The sequence below is a fragment of the Phocoena phocoena genome, chromosome 6 (genome assembly GCF_963924675.1).
Source record: "Phocoena phocoena chromosome 6, mPhoPho1.1, whole genome shotgun sequence".
In the NCBI taxonomy this organism is placed as follows: Eukaryota; Metazoa; Chordata; class Mammalia; order Artiodactyla; family Phocoenidae; genus Phocoena; species Phocoena phocoena.
Window position 1 is genome coordinate 106,842,219 of NC_089224.1, and position 19,108 is coordinate 106,861,326.

Here is a 19,108-nt window from a genome sequence, read left to right on the forward strand (position 1 = left end):
TGTATGTCGGGTAATTAGGAGACTTGGCTAATGGATCATTAGGTTATTTAGCTTTAGGTGAATTAACCAAGGCATGAAAGACTGAAAATAAGTTAAGAGGAGAAAAGAAATGCTCAGGTGGACCCTAGGAGGTATAGTAGCTACAATGGAGGGGGTGGTGGTATTTTTGCAAGGCTGTGTTTATGCCACTTGTACTTAGTGAGGAGTCACTGGCGAATTATGAAACTCTCTCTTTCCTCAGATTACGCTTCATGTCAGTAGAAATGGACAGCAGCAGTTTTATTCAGTTTGATGTGCCCGAGTACAGCAGCACCGTTCTGAGCCAGCTAAACGAGCTCCGCCTGCAAGGGAAACTATGTGACATCATTGTCCACATTCAGGGTCAGCCGTTCAGAGCCCACAAAGCAGTCCTTGCGGCCAGCTCCCCCTACTTCCGGGACCATTCAGCATTAAGTACCATGAGTGGCTTGTCAATATCAGTGATTAAAAATCCCAATGTGTTTGAACAGTTGCTTTCATTTTGTTACACTGGAAGAATGTCCTTGCAGCTGAAGGATGTTGTCAGTTTTCTGACTGCAGCTAGCTTTCTTCAGATGCAGTGTGTCATTGACAAGTGCACGCAGATCCTAGAGAGCATCCATTCAAAAATCAGTGTCGGAGATGTGGACTCTGTGACCGTCGGTGCGGAAGAGACTCCAGAGAGTCGTAATGGAGTTAAAGACAGCAGCTACTTTGCCAACCCGGTGGAGATCTCCCCTCCATACTGCGCTCAGGTACGGCAGCCTACCACGAGCAGTGATCTTCGGATGGAGACGACACCCAGCAAAGCCTTGCGCAGCCGTGTACAGGAGGAAGGGCACTCGGACCGAGGGAGCAGTGGGAGCGTCTCTGAGTACGAGATTCAGATCGAGGGGGACCATGAGCAAGGGGACCTGCTGGGGAGGGAGAGCCAGATCACTGAAGTGAAAGTGAAGATGGAAAAGTCTGACCGTCCCAGCTGTTCCGACAGCTCCTCCCTGGGAGACGATGGCTACCACACCGAGATGGTTGATGGGGAACAAGTTGTGGCCGTGAATGTGGGCTCCTATGGTTCTGTGCTCCAGCACGCCTACTCCTACTCCCAGGCAGCTTCACAGCCAGCCGGCGTAGCTGAAGCTTTTGGAAGTTTGAGTAATTCCAGCCCATCCAGATCCATGCTGAGCTGTTTCCGAGGAGGTCGTGCCCGCCAGAAGCGGGCTCTGTCTGTCCATCTGCACAGTGATCTGCAGGGCTTGGTGCAAGGTTCCGACAGTGAAGCTGTGATGAATAACCCCGGGTTTGAGAGCAGCCCCCGGGAGAGGAGTGCAAGAGGTCACTGGTACCCGTACAATGAGAGGTTGATCTGTATTTACTGTGGAAAGTCCTTCAACCAGAAGGGAAGCCTTGACAGGCACATGCGACTCCATATGGGAATCACCCCCTTTGTGTGCAAGTTCTGCGGGAAGAAGTACACGCGGAAGGACCAGCTGGAGTACCACATCCGGGGCCATACCGACGATAAACCATTCCGCTGTGAGATCTGCGGGAAGTGCTTTCCATTCCAAGGTACCCTCAACCAGCACCTGCGGAAAAACCACCCTGGCATAGCTGAAGTCAGGAGTCGCATCGAGTCCCCTGAGAGAACAGATGTGTATGTGGAACAGAAACTAGAAAATGATGCGTCGGCCTCAGAGATGGCCCTAGATTCCCGGATGGAAATTCACACGGTGTCTGATGCTCCTGATTAAGATGGTAAAGAAGTGCACCCCACAAAGCACATTAATCAACGCCTATTTGTGATTTGCTCTGTTGTAACCTTTGGTTTTCCCAACCATCTGGAAATCTCTTGGTCTCTTGGCAGTTTTTCTAAGGTTTCTGGAAGGAACACTTCATTGTGTTTATCCTTTCCCCCGCCCTCCCTCCCTCAAGGAGCTCAAAGCATGAAGGGCAGCGTATCCAGGGAAAACACAGGCTGACAGTATTCCTCTTTGGCTGAACTCTTCATCCAAAATCTGCCAGTGATTTAGCTATGCCAACTGGTTGACCCTACATTCTCTGCCAAGAGGCATACTCTCTCATTGTGTGCACTGGCACCAGTGCATTTCCATGGAGGGAGACTGGGATGCCGTCAGCTGATACAAATGGGTAACCTTTTCTAATTTAAAATTACTTTTAGGGGGTAGTTAGACAATTTTTATATATATATATATAATAAAGCAATTATTATATATATAGTATATATACATTCTCAAATTTGATTTTATTCTGGTTGAGGTGAATGTAAGAGGAATATATAATTTAATACAATGTGAACAGGGCTTTTGACTCTGTCTCGCCCCTACCTAATATGTTAGGGTTTTGCCCCTTTATTTCCCTTATAAAAGAATGTTAATAGGTTTTCAAATATATTAATCATTGTGTCCAAAAGCAAGCAAAGCAAATCACAGTGTTCATAGCTCTGCTTCATAACAAATACATAAACCAAATGCCATAAAATGTATTCAACTCTAGTTGGAAACCATTTGGAATTTTTGTTAGTTGTCCAGTAGGTAAGCTGGATGACCCGTGGTGCTGACCTTTTTACATACAGTAGTGTTATATTAGTCAACCCCAAAGGAGCAGTGGTTTTCAATGTTTTTACTGGCCTATGAATCTACCTTCATTCCGTACTGTAGAAACATACCAGGTAACTAAATCGAATCACTCTCTACCGTGAGTTAGTACTCGCACTAAAGGAAAGGGATTTGTAGTTCTGTCTACAAAATTCTCCAAGCAGTGTTGTGGTTTTTTTTCTTCTTTCTCTTTTCAAACAGCCAGTTCAGGTGCACAGCAACTTTTTCTACATGCAGTTCCCAGGGAAACTGCAGAACTTGGAATTTGTACTTTTTGTAAAGATATACTCTATGGGAATTGCAAGCAATATATCTATCTTAGTATTGTGTGAGCTGATGAGAGCCTCCGTGGCTCCCCCGCTCTCTCAGTGTTTCCTGCTTGAAGAAACCAACAGTTAAAAAGCCCTCTAAGATAACTCTGTGTGTCACCAAATCTCTGTGTGTCACCATTTTTTTGGTCACGTGGTGCTATTTTTATGTTATGTATCTTTTAGGTCAGTATAGTTGTAGAAAATGTGAAATCTAATGGTAAAAGTGAATTATAATTTTTTTCCTCTCTTGAGTTTATAGCTTGAAAAAAGACCTCAAAAGCATGTGCTGGCAAACACATTACTGTATGAAAACATACCCGAGTCGTATTTGGATAATGTCTTATTAGCACTTGAGGAAGTGTCTTCAGTTTTATATTTTGTTCACCCGTGAGCTCCTGGTATACAAAACGGGCTTTATGAGATTGCCCTGGCGCTGTGCACTCCGGCAGAGGGTAATGTAAGCAGTTTGGTGGCGAGTTTGTGCTGCAGCCTGTCGGTAAGATGTCAGCACTCCAGGCTCTCTGCTTGAGAACCTTGGCCCTGAAACTCACAACTAGTGTGTCTCCATGGGAGAAGAGCACAGACCACCTAAGAGAAAAACAAAAGCGAAATTCGGACCAACCTCAGAGGCTAGGAGTTAAAGGAATACAAAAGTAGATGTTTGCTGGTTTTCCATGCTTTTTTGGCTCTTAAAATACCAAGAATGGAGTTGGGGTGGGGGGTGTTTGGGGATTTTTTTTTTTTTTTTGGGAAGAAAATCATTCAGGCCCTTGTGTGTGATCGCCCCCGGGGGTGGTAGCTGTGCGGTAGCATCTCTTCAGCACAGGGGCTCTGTTCACGCGTGAGCCGCTGCTCTCCACATCAGTGTTACTACGTACAGACACACGCGAGTCCTGCCGCTCCAAGGAGCGACTTCTGCTAACCGGGTATATAGTATGCCTTTTCCTGTCAGACTGCCTAAGTCAGGGGTCTGTTCTCTCCCTGAAGCACTTGCTCAACTCCTGTCAAAGCCGTGTGCCTCAAGGGGAGGCTGGACCCCAAGTGTTTACCCACTTAAATATGTTCTGGGGTTTCAGGTAAATGTTTGTGATTTTTTTTTTCCTTACATGAATAAGTTTGATTTTTCTTTTTTCCTTCAAAGAATTAAATGCAAAAAATTTGTGTTGTGATACAAATTAAGTTTGTGACAAGAAGCGCCCAAATCGAGGACATGAGAGGTCAGGCTCAGGGAAGGAGCCTCCTTTTCACTCAGGCTTGGGGCCTTCTGAGAGGTCTCCAGAGCATCCTGTGATAAACGAGACAAGTGAGGAAGGGCGGCACTTGGGGCAAGCGCCTTGAATGTCCTGGTTCTTGTCACCGTGTCCGTCTTAACCTTATTTACATGGAGTTCTTTGTATTTGTAAATTTGTTTAACTGGTTTGAGTTTACCAAAGAGTGACTTATCCAAAATTGTCTTTGACAAAAATATACATTGCTTTGATTGTACAGTTCAGGTTCAGACATTGTAATGGGACTGTTAAGGGGCAGAAAATTGATTGCGTTTCTCTCTAATAATCATGATTCCACATTTTGCAAGTTCCACTTGCTCCCATTCATGTTGCTAACACTTTACCCTTTCCACTGCTAGCAGTGTTAAGAATGAATTCTCAAGCCATAACCCAGTACTGTAAGGTCCCACAGGGCTTCGAGGGAGGCCGCGCGCGGGCCAGCACAGAGCTGCGTGGCCTCTCTGAGCGCGCGCACTGCCTGCCGTGCTTCTCAGTGTGCAGGGCGAGTGAAAGATTAACTCCGTTCACATCGGGCAGCAGCAATTAATTGTGCCTTGTCACATGAGGATGTGCCAGGAGGATTAACGTGACCACAGAACAGAAACATTCTCTCCCCGAAGTTCACTTCACGTCTCTGCAGACGAAGTCCGCTGTGTAACTCCTTAGAGCGACTCTTTTTGGAAAGCAAAGTCCCTATTTCTGTACAGTTTTAGGTTAGATGTTTCATTTATAACAAATGCAAAAATCAACTAAGATAAAAGTGATATGTGAAGAAATCTTTTACAGTAAAATATATCCTGAATTCATATAGGTTTGTTCATAATTGAGTCTCTTCTTGAGCTACCTTTTCAAATACGTAGACAATGTGAAGACAGTGACAGCGTCCTTTTCTATAGGTGTTTAACCTGTTATTACAAACTGTGAAAACAAAGAATTTTATACTTTTACTAATGTGTGTGGTTTTAAACAGTTATTTTCATTCTAATCAGTTCTCTACCCTCTAATTTCTACTAAAGCTGTAAATACATTTAGAAATTATATTTGTAAATACAGTATATGAAGTCAAGTTAATTTTGGGGTCAGTGGAAAGCCTCCCAATTGGCTCTGCCTTGGCAGTTTTGTTTTTTGTTTGTTCTTTCTTTTTTTTTTTAACAGCAGAAAGGATACTGTCGGTTCACTGTTAAGCAGAATATACTGTAGAGCTAAATTGATAACTTCTAAATCTTCCAGAGCATGAGTAGATGTCTTTTCTAATTGATAGCAGTTATAACAAGTCTTTGTTTTTCCCCTAGCCCAGACCATAGGCCTGCATATTTTTGTGTGTGGTTTTGTTTTTACTTTTGTTTTTACAGCCTAGACTCTAGGAAGAATTTGCAGGAACACAAAACAAGGGCTGGGAGGGCATCATCTATGTGAATGAGCTTTACTTTAAAGAAATCAATGTATTTTATTTTAACAATGTTTTCCATTAGTGACTGTGATTTTTTTTGTTGTCGTCGTCGTCGTTATTGTTAAATTCTGTTATGGTTTCCTGTGAAGCCTCCACTGAAAGGGACTCAAATATGCAACACCTAAACTATTTTCCAAGGGCACATGCCCCTTGAATGGTGCTTCTAGACTGGTCAGGGTTATTTATTAAATTTTATATATGAAAGTATTGGGGAATTATGTAAATTCTTTATATGAAACTATCTAGTTCATAAATCATAGGTTTCATATTACTCAGTGCAACTGAACTGAAAGTTCAGAAGAGTCATTCATATTGTTCGAAATTTGTAATGGTTGCCACTCGTCACATACGTCTCTCCAGTAAGTGCCAGAGTGTTTCCACTGTTTCTGCCCAGTGCTTGACTTCTCGGCCCACAAGAGAACCTCTTCTCTCTGGTTCCCCTTGGGTCTGGCACAGACAGGGCTGGTGTAGTTCTCTATCAAGTCCTGGAGTTAGCCTTGCAGCAGATTCAGTAAACAGACCTCTTGCTGCCCCTCAGTGACAAGTATGCTGTGAATCCAACCTTTGGACTTGCTGCCCAAGCCTTTGGTTGCTGCCCTGAGTATAGTAAGAGGTAAACTCACCTGGTTTCTTCGAGGATGACCATTTTCCTAATGTGAAAACCATCTCTCTCACCACTTTTATTAGTAGGGCTAACATTTTTTTCCGTTATAAATGGTTGAGCAATTTGAATGACTTAACACAGTGTCATTATCTTGCAATATAAACTGGTAACCTCACAACTCCACACTTCATCGCCATGTGAAGTAAATGAAGCTAGCTAAGCGGATGCTGTATCGACTAGTAACTTGCCATTAAGGATTATTTTATAGCATGAATTTAAGACTATTTATTCAAATGATATTTTACTCTTGTATTCATTTTGTTTTAGATTTGTGACATGAATACTTCAGTGCTGCTTAATTTTGTTCTGAATTCTTGTTTCTTGCTTGTAAATGGCTTTTTTATGGTATAAAGTCAATGGAAATTGCTGTTTGTAAATAAAAATGCTGCTAGAGCAGATGTGCTGTGGTCTTCCTCCGGATTTACCTCTTCTGGCCCCCTGAGTTTCACAGGCTCTAACAAACATCCTCCGGTGTCATAGTTTCTGTTAACCACTGTTTTTGAAAGGTTAGGATTTCCTAAGAAGCTCTTGTGCCACCGTGCTGCTGGAGAGAGGAGAAAGCAGCAGATCTCTCTCTGACCTTTACCATGTGGGGTAGAGACTGGATTGTCAGGGGGCCGAAGTCTGCAGCCAGGATCGCTGGTGAACCCTTTCCGCATTTTCCTGCCGAAGTACCCTCTGGCTCCATCGAATGTGCCTTGTTCACTCCCACCACGGAGCTTGGAGGTGCACGCGCCCTGTCTCCTGCCTCCAGCTCTCTGAAACTGAGCAAGACCCTGTGGGGCCCTCCTGGGTACGAAGCCTTTCCATGTCCCCCATTTATTGTTTTCAGGAGGAAGGCTTCAGCCTCCTAAACCTTCCCTGAGTACCAACGCGCAGCTTCAAACGGTTGCTAATCAGAAAAGGGAAGGATTGCAGAAACAGAGGAGGAGCAGTCTAGAAACTATAGTCAGCTACGGGCAGCGCCTGGTCCCTCCTCAAGGGATATATACATAACAATATACCTTTGAGTTCTGCGGGAACTAAGGCCCCCCCAGGTGGAGTTATTCAGGCGGAGTACCAGAGTCCCGGAGCACTACCCTGTTATCACCAACCAGTCAGAAGAAAGTCACACACCCTGCAGCCTTCACCCCCAGTTCTGCCACCGTCCTCCTTGCTTGGCGCTAAAATAAACGTTTCTCTGCTCCAAACGTCGACCTTTTGGTTTGTTTGGCTCACGAACTTCTGTTCGGTATACCGTCTTCTCCCGAGAAGCCAGTTAACTCCTCCTCCCCAGATTTTATTAATAGCTCAGGCCTCCCTCCGGCAGGGAGCCCTGCAGCAGCCCTTCTAGGTCAGGCCCCTTTAACAGAGCCCTTTGTTGAGCTGTGTTCTTCCAGCCCTACAGCGTAATTCATTGCTCTGAAAAATTGGTAGCTGTGTATTGATTAGTGAGATCATTCAATTAATGTTTCTCCCTCTAGCCTGCAAGCTCCATAACAGCAGGGATCCTGGACTGTCTCCCTCACCTGTATATCCTTAGCCCACAGGGCCTGGCATCACAGCAGGCGCACAGGCAGGATTGAATGAATGAGCAAAAGCAGATTATTCTGGGAGGGTCAAGCAGGGCAGTGTGGCTGGGAAGCGGGCCAGGATTAAATTTAGCTCCTGTGCTGATAGAGCTGATTTGCTCCTTGCTGTAGAACAGGTTCTCACCTTTACGGTCGAGCAGGCAGTGCGATGGTGCGTGGTGTAAGAGGTCCACATAGGAACTGGCTTCATTGCTGGCTGGCAGCCTGCGGGACTCTGCAGGTGCTAAGAGCATGGTGGAGAAAGTGCATCGACTTGCGTGAATCTGGCGGTCTGGCTTCTAGCCATACCTTTGCCTGATACCCTCTTCAGCCCCAGTTTGTCTGTAAAACGTTGGGGCTGCACTCATGGCTCAGATAAGTTGTGAGGCAGTGGCTTCTGTAGGTTTGCTTTTTCCCTGAGGCTGGAAAAGTCACCCAACATCAAGAATCGGGGGCGAGCCTCTCAGGCAGGGTTAGAGGAACAATCCCAAGGGGATGCGGTCCTGGCAATGAGAACAGCACCTGAAGCAGATAAACTGAATTGGAGCAGATGTGGTGTAGACCGCGTTGAGCTGCTTTGCTGGCAAAGGCCATTGGCAGTAGCTGGCTCTTCATTTGTCCTAAGTCATGATCTGTGCTCGCTTTGCTTTCTTCCCATCATAGTTCATAATTATCCCCACCTGGCTGCAGGGATGTCCGCGATGTCCTTTACAGTGTCAGCAACCACCAACCAATCCCCAGACCATTTCCTTGAAAACCCCTGAAGCCTCAGTGACTCATAATTAAATATCTCTGTGATGTTTTCCTTTTGTTCTGCGAGGCAGGCCTAGCTTGCATAACTTTTGTCAGCAAGTGGGACTCCAAACTTCAGAACACAAAGTAAACGGCAGAAAGAGGCCACCTCAAAGGAAACTAATGTTGCGGAACGTTATCAACTTGGGGTAGTTCGGTGGAGCCCTCACTGGGTGATTGCTGTGCTTGAGGGAAGATGTACAATAAAGCTTGCTGCTCTACCTTTCATTGGTCAAGAATGTGCTATTATTCTAAAGTGGCAGTGGGAGGAGGTATATGTTTAAATTAACGGTGGATTATAATGCAGTCACCCACAGGGTAACCTGCCTGAGTCTGCAGGGACAGAGCTGTGTCTCTTTCCAACTCAGGCAGCAAACAGGTGCCCCGCCCGTCATCTGTCAAAGAGGTTGCTTACTAGGGCTTCTCTTGTTCCTGCCTCATCCCTAAAGGAGCTTGGCCTTTAGGGCAGTCTGGCTGGGCTTCTAGGGGCCATGGACATGACCCTTCAGGGCAGCTAGCTAGATGTCGCTGCTACCCCCTCAGGCTACGCAGACAAGCCCGCTTTGCTGTGGAGGCAGTGAGGTCCCTGCACTCAAAACATGTCTTCACCCCTTTTGGCCTCAGCCTTGGCACTCTGATCAGCCCTTGGGCCCTCTTCTTCGTGTCCTGATGCAAGATTTGCCCTGTTGTCCTTCCCTGGGCTCCCCTGGACCCCACTAGTGGCTGTGCATAGCCCGGGCCTCTGAGCTAGAATGGATAATGCAAGTTTGCTTGCAGCTCCCTCAGGTGCCGTGTGTGTGTGTGTGTGTGTGTGTGTTTTCTTTAAAATGTGCAAATCAGGGGAAATTCCCTGGCTGTCCAGTGGCTAGGACTCCACACTTCCACTGCACGGGGCACGGGTTTGATCCCTAGTCAGGGAACTAAGATCTCGCATGCCACGTGGCACGGCCAAAAAAAACGGGGCAAATCAGAGGATAAGTCATTTTGAATTCTGCCCCCTTCCCCAGGGTGCTCAAGACACTTGCATTCTCCTAAGAGTGGGAAGGGCTCTCCCAGGCCATCTACTCCCCGCCTCCCAGTACTAGGACTCCCTAGCCTAGTCCTTGTAACTAATCTCCAGTTTCTACTTGCTTGTGGGAACTGGCTGCCTCCCAGGGGACCGCTCCCAGCTTTGACCGCTTTCCATGATAGAAAGCCCTTCCTCATCCTGAGCTCCAAAACTGCCTCTCGGAGTTGGCCCCTCGGCTCTCTGTTCTACCCCAAGGACCACAGCGTTCCTGGCTCCCTCCAGCCGTCCCTTTGGGCTTCTGTAGGCTGAATGTGACTCTAAGCTATTTTCTCTAGAGCCTAGGCCATGGGAACATCCTTCCTCTTTCTGTCTGCCCACTTCCCTCCACTTCAGGGCTTTAACAGATATTATCAGGAGACATGTTTCTGACAGAATTTTGTTGGAACTGAGGAATCTATAACTTGGAAGAACACGTCTTTGGCAAAAGAACTGCTTTTGTGTGACTGTTATTTTAACTAGCCTATCTCTGCCAGACGTTCCATTCATCACACATCTGGGTCCCTGGAGCGATTTTCAGGGGTTTTTTGTTGTATTTTTGTTTTACCCCTCAGCTCCTTCACTCTCTCCATTTACTTCTCCAAATATTAATGTGAGAATCAAAAGCCACCTTTCATTTTGGAGATCTGGGCTCTGAGGCTGGACTTTTGCATCTGAATTTTCTTGGAGGCCTCACACCATTCCCTTTGAGGGTTATCCTCTCACTGTGATCACTGAGTCTCCAGGGGTGGGAGCTGAGGCTTTTCTGAACCTCACAGGTGCTGGTGCTAATTCAGCCGTGCAAAGGGATTCCTGTCTTGGGCGTCTCATCCTTGGGAGGGAAAGCAGGGGCCGACTGCTGGCTTCATTCCACTTCCTTTCTGCCCTTTCAGCACAACTGCATCCCCTCACTGGGACCTCATGCACTCCTTCCTCCCTGCTGGACCCTGGCCAGGCTGGTGGCAAAATGGGAATGTTATTGGTGTTCAGTAACTAAACTGCTAATTCCCTTCTTTCCCTCCACTGCATGGTCCCTCTTTCCCCAGAATGGGGCTCCAGGGACCTCCTGTCACCATGCTCTGTTGAAAGGCCCCACGTCCACCTGCGGTCAGGGGATGACCAGCTGTAGTCCCTGTAAGGACTGGAGGCTTCCACTCTAAAGGTAAGCCCAGCGCCTCTCTGCTTACGGTTTTCCTTGTGGAAATGTTTCCCTTTATAAAGTGTCAGTTGCTGTCTAGATATAATGGTCTAAGCCCAGATGGAAAGAATTTAATGGCATCCTTCCTGGGGGCTCTGTGTGGATAGCTGGGGCCTCATTGATCCCCCCAAGAGAGCCAGCGACAGGGTCTGGTTACCCTGAGAACTCTAGGAGGCCAGAGGTCCCAGGACAGGGTATCCTCTACCTTTGTCCTGGGCACCAAGATGACCACTCTCTCAGGCTCTGGATGGCAGAACTCAGGTGGCCTGACCTTGATTCCAGGACATCACGCCTTCCTACGGTCTCTGAAAAGGATTACATTGTCAAGAGCCTTTGCCAGCCCTGGTACACTGTGAAAAACCATTGAAATGCTGCTGGTTCAGCATTGGATATAAACTGCATTCATTGGCTGGAGCCAGTGGACAAATCCTGTAAATAGAGACCTCAGCTTTAAGGCCTGTGTCTAGTTTTGAGTTCCCTTGAGAACCTATATCCTGCTGGAGGGAGGAGGCCCAGCTAAGTGAAGAGGGGGCAAGACCATGAAGCAGGGACTTCCTGGTGGTCCAGTGGCTAAGACTCCACGCTCCCAATGCAGGGGGCCGGAGTTTGATCCCTGGTCAGGGAACTAGATCCCACGTGCTACAACTAAAAGATCCCGCATGCCACAACTAAAGAATCCTGCATGTAGCAACAAAGATCCCGTGTACCGCAACTAAGACCTGGCACAGCCAAATAAATAAATAAACACATAAATATTTTTTAAAAAAAGACCATGAAGCAAAATTCAGGTGAATTAAATAGTTAATTGTAGAAGAATGAAACCATGAAAAAAACTAATTAGAAAAAAACGGTGATGGATTATTTGCTTTTGCAGCGGGGAAGATCTTCTTAAGGATAAGACCAAATAGAATCCTAAGGGAAAAAATAGGTTTGACTATATACAATGTAAAATATGTTCAGTAAAAGCAAAACAACAAAACAAAACAAAAAACTTTGCAACATATAGTACAAGAGCTTTTTTTCTTTATAAATTTATTTATCTTTATTTATTTTTGGCTGTGTTGGGTCTTCGCTGCTGCACGCAGCCTTTCTCTAGTTGCAATGAGCAGGTGCTACTCTTCGTTGTGGTGTGCTGGCTTCTCACTGCGGCGACTTCTCTTGTTGTGGAGCGTGGGCTCTAGGCGCGCGGGCTTCAGTAGTGTGGCTCGCGGGCTCAGTAGTTGTGGTGCAAGGGCTTAGTTGCTCCGCGGCATGTGGGATCTTCCTGGACCAGAGCTCGAACCCATGTCCCTTGCCATTTGCAGGTGGATTCTTAACCACTGTGCCACCAGGGAAGTCCCAGTACAAGAGCTTTTTAAAATTAATAAGGAAAAGATGAATGGTCCAATTCTAAAAAGGGAAAGGACCTAAAGAAGCAATTCCCAGAAGAAATACTCAAGGCTAATGAGTACATTGTAAAGATACTTTATCTCTGCAGAAAGCAATCAAAGCAATAACAAGAGACCGTTTTTCTATTTATTCAGTTGGCAATACCCAGCATTGATGAGGGTGAGGGAAAATTGGACACTCACACCTGATGTTGGGTTTATAAGTCGGTATAACATCTCTGGAAGGTAGATTGGTACCATGCTTCAAAAAGTTAAATGCATATTCCCTTTGACACAGTGGTACTACTTTTTTTTTTTTTTTTTGCGGTACGCGGGCCTCTCACTGCTGTGGCCTCTGCCGTTGCGGAGCACAGGCTCCGGACGCGCAGGCTTAGCGGCCATGGCTCACGGGCCCAGCCGCTCTGCGGCATGTGGGATCTTCCCGGACCGGGGCACGAACCCGTGTCCCCTGCATCGGCAGGCAGACTCACAACCACTGCGCCACCAGGGAAGCCCAGTGGTACTACTTTTAAGAATTTAACCTAACAAGGTAGTCTAACAAATAACAGAAGATGTACAAATTTATTCATCCCAGTGTTGGTTATAATATCGGAAAGTTGTAAGCCCTTATAATGTCCATCAGTAAATCTGATACATTTGTAGGGAATCTGATTCCTATTGTAGGGAATCATCTAAAATGATGATATAAATGCATAAAACCTTTAAGGCATGGAGAAATATCCACGACATATTGTTGAGTGTAGGAAAGCAACTTACAAAAGAACATATGTTGTGTGAGACTACTTAAAATATACACATGTATATACGACATATGATATTACATTACATAATAACATACATAATGGCCTCTATATTGAATACCTATACATATCTATGTTTATTGAATGAGATCATGTATTTAATGAGTTGAAACATTGTAAATGCTTTATGAATGCTAGGAGATGAGGGTGGATAGGGAGCCAGATGTTCAGGTATATTTTATTTCAAGCTAAGAAATTTGGATTTTACCCCATGGCCATGGGGAGGCAGTAGAACTCAATTCAATGAATATTTCTGGAGTGTCTATTACAGAAATGCCAAAGTTGAAAAGGCTTTTTCATAGAGAAGATTGCTGAAGAGGTTGAGGTTTGTACCAAGGGAAAGTCAGCCAATTGGCTCCCAGGGTAGATGGCCTTGGGGACTTCACCAGGGTCTGGGGCCAGCCCTCAGACTGATCCACCTAGAGATCTGACTTTGGAACACAGGGAAAATGGGTCTGAATCTACCACTGACTTACTGATCTACCAAAGTGTAAAGACTGATGTCTAGAACTAGGGTGCTACTATATTATATTTCAATGAGACATAAATGGTATGCTAAAATGTGACACGTTTGGCACATTAATTTTCATCAGACCTACATGGGAAGCTCCTACTATACTATTATGGATGTACCAATCAATGATGGCTGCCATTTATTAAACACTTACTAAACATTTGTTGAACATTAGGTGCCAGACAATATATCAAGCACTATTCATGCATTATTTCCTTGAGTCCTCAGAACAACTCTGTAAGGTGGGTACTATTATTTATTATCTGCATTAAACATTTTTTTTTATATCTCCATTTCCTAATACTGGAGCACTGAGTCACCATGTGACCGAGCTGCCCTTGAAGAACTGGACATTATCTGACCCACTGAGCCAAAAGTTTGGGCAGCAGCAATCATCAAGTAGAAATGGTATATGAGATCGGATTCAAGAACGTCCAGGAGGTACTATTCATATGTTGTATGAATATGTGACTCCATACCCGTAACACCTACTCCTGCTGTATGGCCTCCTCTACCTCAATCTAAACTTAGAGGCTCAACCTCCACCTGTGCTGGCACCTACTGTAAATGACTGCTGAAAAAATTCTCAGCCCCATGCAAGAGATGGTGTAAAGAGAAATCCTCCCAGTGGGCAATGCATTTGGTTGTCCATTTTTGTTGACTGAAAGATGACCAGAAGTGCAGGTATATATAGATTCATGGGCAGGGCAATGGCTAATTGTCTGGGTAGATGGTCAGGGATTTGGAAAGAAAAGGACTGGAAGATGGTCACAAGAGGGCTTTGGGAAGAGATATGCAGATTGACCTCTCAGAACGTTCACAGAGTGTGAAGATATTTGTATCAGTTATCTATTGCAACCTAAAAAACCATCCCAAAATGTAGTGCTTTAGAACAATAACCAGTTCAGTTCCTCATGACTCTGTGGACCAGCTTCACTGGGCTTTTTTTTTTCTGAATTTTTAGGTTCTGATAACCTAGAATCATTCTGTGATAGGTGATTTGTAAGAAATATATATTTGGTCATTCAGATGACCAAATATATATTTCTTATATATATTTGGTCTTCATTCATGGTTCCTGGCTCACAGCCCCCCAAACCCTAGAATTTCCTAAGCAATTAGAGCAAGGGCAGCATCTTTTGTTAAAATATGTGGTATCGCGTCCTCAGTTCCTGGGGGAAAAAATGCTTCAGAGCCATAACGATGAAATGGGTATCATGTTATCACAATGAGCCCCTTTCAACTGGTGTGTTAATGAGGTGACTTTTGGGAATCCCCCAAATATGGGGGGAGCTGATTGCCAGGGGAACCAATGAATAGAGGGTTGGAACTTTTAGTGCCACCCCCAAGACCTCTGGGGAAGAAAGAAGGGCTGGAGGCTGAATCAATCACCAATGGCCAATGATCTAATCCATGGTGCCGATGTAATGAAGACTCCATAAAAACCCAAAAGGATGGGGTTCAAGGAGCTTCCAGGTTGGTAAACTAGAAAGCTTCCATGTGCCACCGTGCCAGGCCTGAAACTCCATGAGGACAGAAATTCCATTGCTCAGAACCTTGCCCTCTGAATCTCTTCAACTGTATACTGATCCCTCTCCTTTAATATCTTTCAAAATAAGTTGGTAATCTCTTGAGTAACCCAGTTTCCTGAGTTCTTGTGAGCCACTCTAGCAAATTAATCAAGTCCAGGGAGGGGGTTGTGGGAACCTCTGATTTATAGCCAGTTGGTCAGAAGCAGGTAACAACCTGGACTTTCGATTGGTGGCTGAAGTCAGAGACATTCCTGTGGGACTGAGCCCTTAACCTGTGGAATTTGATGCTGTCTCTGGATAGACAGAATCAGAATTGAGTTGAACTGTAGGACACTCAGATGGTGTTGGAGAATTGCCAGTTGGTGTGGGGAAAACCATGCCCCCTCCCACACAGTGCAATTGGTGATCAGAACTCTTACTTTCCTTTGTCCCTTCAGCCCTGGGAACAGGCGCTACTTCCTTCCATCATTACATGTGTCCTCAGGGTAATAAGGTCCTTACACTCCATGAGAAATGATATTATTTGAAGATAGGATCTGATTAACTAAAGATATATATTGTAAACCTTGGGGCAACCATTAACATTTCTTGAATGTTTAATGGTTTAACATATTTGTAGTGGCAACTATTCTCTGTTTCTTCTATACCCTCCCATGTATCTCAAGGTCTGGATGCTTAGGAGGACTACATTTCCCAGCATTCCTTGCCAGAAGGGTTACTAGTTAGACTCTACCGATGAGAGGTAGAGTTGACTCATTATTCTCAGGAATTATGCCCTATAAAGTCGCTGAGAACACGAAGTTAGTGAATACTGAACAATTGCTCCTAGGGGAAATACAGGGTTAGGTTCTTTTGAGTCACTGGTCACAACATTTTTGCCAACCAATCAATACATACCCTTGTTTTATGTGTGTTTCTGTTTAAAGACACCTTACGTGATACATAGGGGTGATCTTTTCACACGGAACTCACGACCAGCAGCTCTGTAACTCATGCCTGAACCAAGTTCATCTAACACATGCACTTTCTCAGTAAGGCACATCTTACTGAGATGTGCTTAGAACCCTGGACAGCACTTCGGCAGTATGCCTGGGGGTCATTTTAAACAGCAAAATCACCAAGAAAAAGTACAAAAATGTGAAAAACGTGGCACTAAATAGATCATGAAAAAGACAGTTGTTTACAGTGTGAGAGCTAAACAAGAAGGCAGAGTGTCACCCACCTCATTTGACCTCTGCCCGGACACACATTGGGTGACTCAAATTTTTGCCTGTCTGTGAATGACCTTGACAGTGCTGGGAATGTGGATTTTTGGATTGCAAATAAGTTTTAGCACTAGGCTAATTCACAAATATGGAAACATGAATAATGAAGATCGACTGTATGACCATTTCAGCATGGCCACTTTGTCTACCATCTTCCAGGGCAATTAGGTATTTCCGCTTCACTGAGAATTGGCCATTGCTTCTTTCCAGGCTTCTAAGAGCCACTCCAGTAGCTGGAGTCCTTGCTAGGGTGTTAGATCCCATGTCCTGAGAAAGTATCCCCAAGTCAATGAATTCTTGCTTATCTAGTCTTACATTCCAGCTTCCTTGATCAAGCACCCTCAAAATTCAACCCCAGGGGTACTCCCCTGGCTTCTGCCAGTGCATGCTGGCTAATTCTTCCATTCTTCAGGTTTATAGCCTATTTTTTTCCTTATCAGGCCCTGGGCATCAACAGCTAGGTTATGCTGAGATTTAACCCTAGTTACCAGCCCGGCCACCTGGAGAGGAGGTAGGGGCAGCACTGCTGGTAGGGACACCTGTTGTCTGTGGGGAAGGGCTTCTGTAGCACCTGCCAGCAGAGTGGTAGCTCTGGTACTTAATAAAGAAAAGTGTGCAAGCCCGGAGGAGCTTGGGGTTCATGCTGCAGAGTCAACATCCCCAGGAACATCCATCCAGATGTCTCCATTCCATTATTTAGAGTCCTAGGTTTCCCCCACCAGGGCGCTGACCTTCACCAAACAGACTTGCCTTGGCTGAGCAAATATCTCTGGAGCTCTAGACTCTAATAGTCAGGTTTTCAGCCTGCCACTCAATGTGTCTGTCCTTCCACTACATAGGTGATGAGAGCCTCTTTTAAGCTACCTCCAGAGCTCTCTGGCTCTCACACTTAGCCATTAACTGCTCCTGAACAGCTCTTGGTCTCTCATCATCCTTCTGTAATAAAATATAGCTTTAACCAGCCATCTAACTTCCTCTGTCTCTGTAGGCATTATCCTCCCCATGTTTTTCAAACACTGGCCTCATAGCACCAACCACAGTATCCTCCTCCACGGGGATAAATATCACCACCCAGGTCACCACCAGTGAAATCTTTAGCATTTGAGCCACCACCTTGTTCCAGGGACTTTCTGTGTTCCACCAGGAGGGCATCCTCTTTGCTTGCTGGGCAGTGGCTTAGTCAGTCAACGTTTCTGTGTGTCAGGAATCTGGCACAGCTTAGCTGGGTCCTCTGCTTCAGGGTCTCACAAGGATATAATCAACATGTTGGCAGGGGCTGCAGTCTCATCTGAGGCTTGACAGGGTAAGGATCTGCTTCTGAGCTCACATGATTATTGGCACCATTCAGTTCCTTGCAGGCTGCTGGACTGAGGGCCCCAGTTTCTTGCTGGCCATTGGCTGCAGGTTACTCTCAGATCCTTGCTGGGTGATCTTCTCCACAGGGCAGCTCACAACATGGCTGTTTATATCCTCAAAGCCAGCAAGAGAGAGTCTCCTAGCTAGATGGTTTACAACTTAGGTAACGTAATCACATACAACCTAAAATCTTTGCCTTATTCTGCTGGTTAGAAGCAAGTCAGGTCCTGTCCACACTCAGGGAAGGGGATCACACAAGCCCATAGACATTGGGAGGTGAGGATTATGGGGGCCACCCTAGAGTCTGTTTACCACAGCTTCCTTGTTGATCAACATCTCTAATGAAAACATCTCTTTGAACTGTCCCAAAGCTTGGCTCTCCATGAAATACAAGCCTATGCGGAGGCAGCTGGCCTGGCCTTGCTGACTTTTCCAGCCCTCCCTTCCTCCCCTGGCTCAAAAGTTCCTTCCCCTCATTTAGAGTTGGCCCATTCCACCAGCACATCACATTTTCACTGTGGGTGATCTGAACCCTAGCAGATGCAGCTAAGATCCTCTCCACATCCTGTTACACGATGTTTGAGCATAGGAGTGACATGACTGATCAGACTTCCTGATAACTTTTAAAAACAGCTTTATTGAGATAAATTCATACACTATATAATTCACCCATTAAAAGTGTGCAATGCAATGGCTTTCAGTATATTCACAGAGTTGTGCAATCACCAATTTTAGAATATTTTCATTATCTCAAAAAGAAAGTCCACATGCCTTAGCCATTACTCCCAATTCTTGCATCTTCCCAGCCCCAGACAACCACTAATCTACTCTCTCTCTCTATAGATTTGCCTATTCTGGACATTTTATATAAATGGAATCATATGTGATCTGGCTTTTTCACTTAGCATGTTTGCAAGGTTCATCCATGTTATTGCATGCATTAGTACTTCATTTCTTTTTATATTCCATTGTATGGATATACCACATTTTATTTATCCATTTATCAGCTGATGGACACTGGGTTATTTCCACTTTTTGGATATTGTGAACATTTGTGTACCAGTTTTTTATATGGACATATGTCTTCATTTCTCTTGGGCATATACCTAGGAGTTCTTGGATCACATGTTTAACTATTTTTTTTTTTTTTTTTGGCGGTACACGGGCCTCTCACTGTTGTGGCCTCTCCCGTTATGGAGCACAGGCTCTGGACGCGCAGGCTCAGCGGCCATGGCTCACGGGCCCAGCCGCTCCACGGCATGTGGGATCTTCCCGGACCGGGGCACGAACCCGTGTCCCCTGCATCGGCAGGCGGACTCTCAACCACTGCGCCACCAGGGAAGCC

The 19,108-nt window shown here is 45.4% G+C and overlaps 1 protein-coding gene across 1 annotated transcript; it reads left to right on the top strand.

Moving 5' to 3' along the window:
* Window positions 1–251: 251 nt before the first annotated feature.
* On the top strand, window positions 252–1,766 carry ZBTB34 (zinc finger and BTB domain containing 34). The gene has a single exon (XM_065879706.1). It carries the CDS (start codon window positions 252–254, stop codon window positions 1,764–1,766), a length of 1,515 nt encoding a protein of 504 aa, XP_065735778.1.
* The last annotated feature ends 17,342 nt before the right edge of the window (window positions 1,767–19,108 follow it).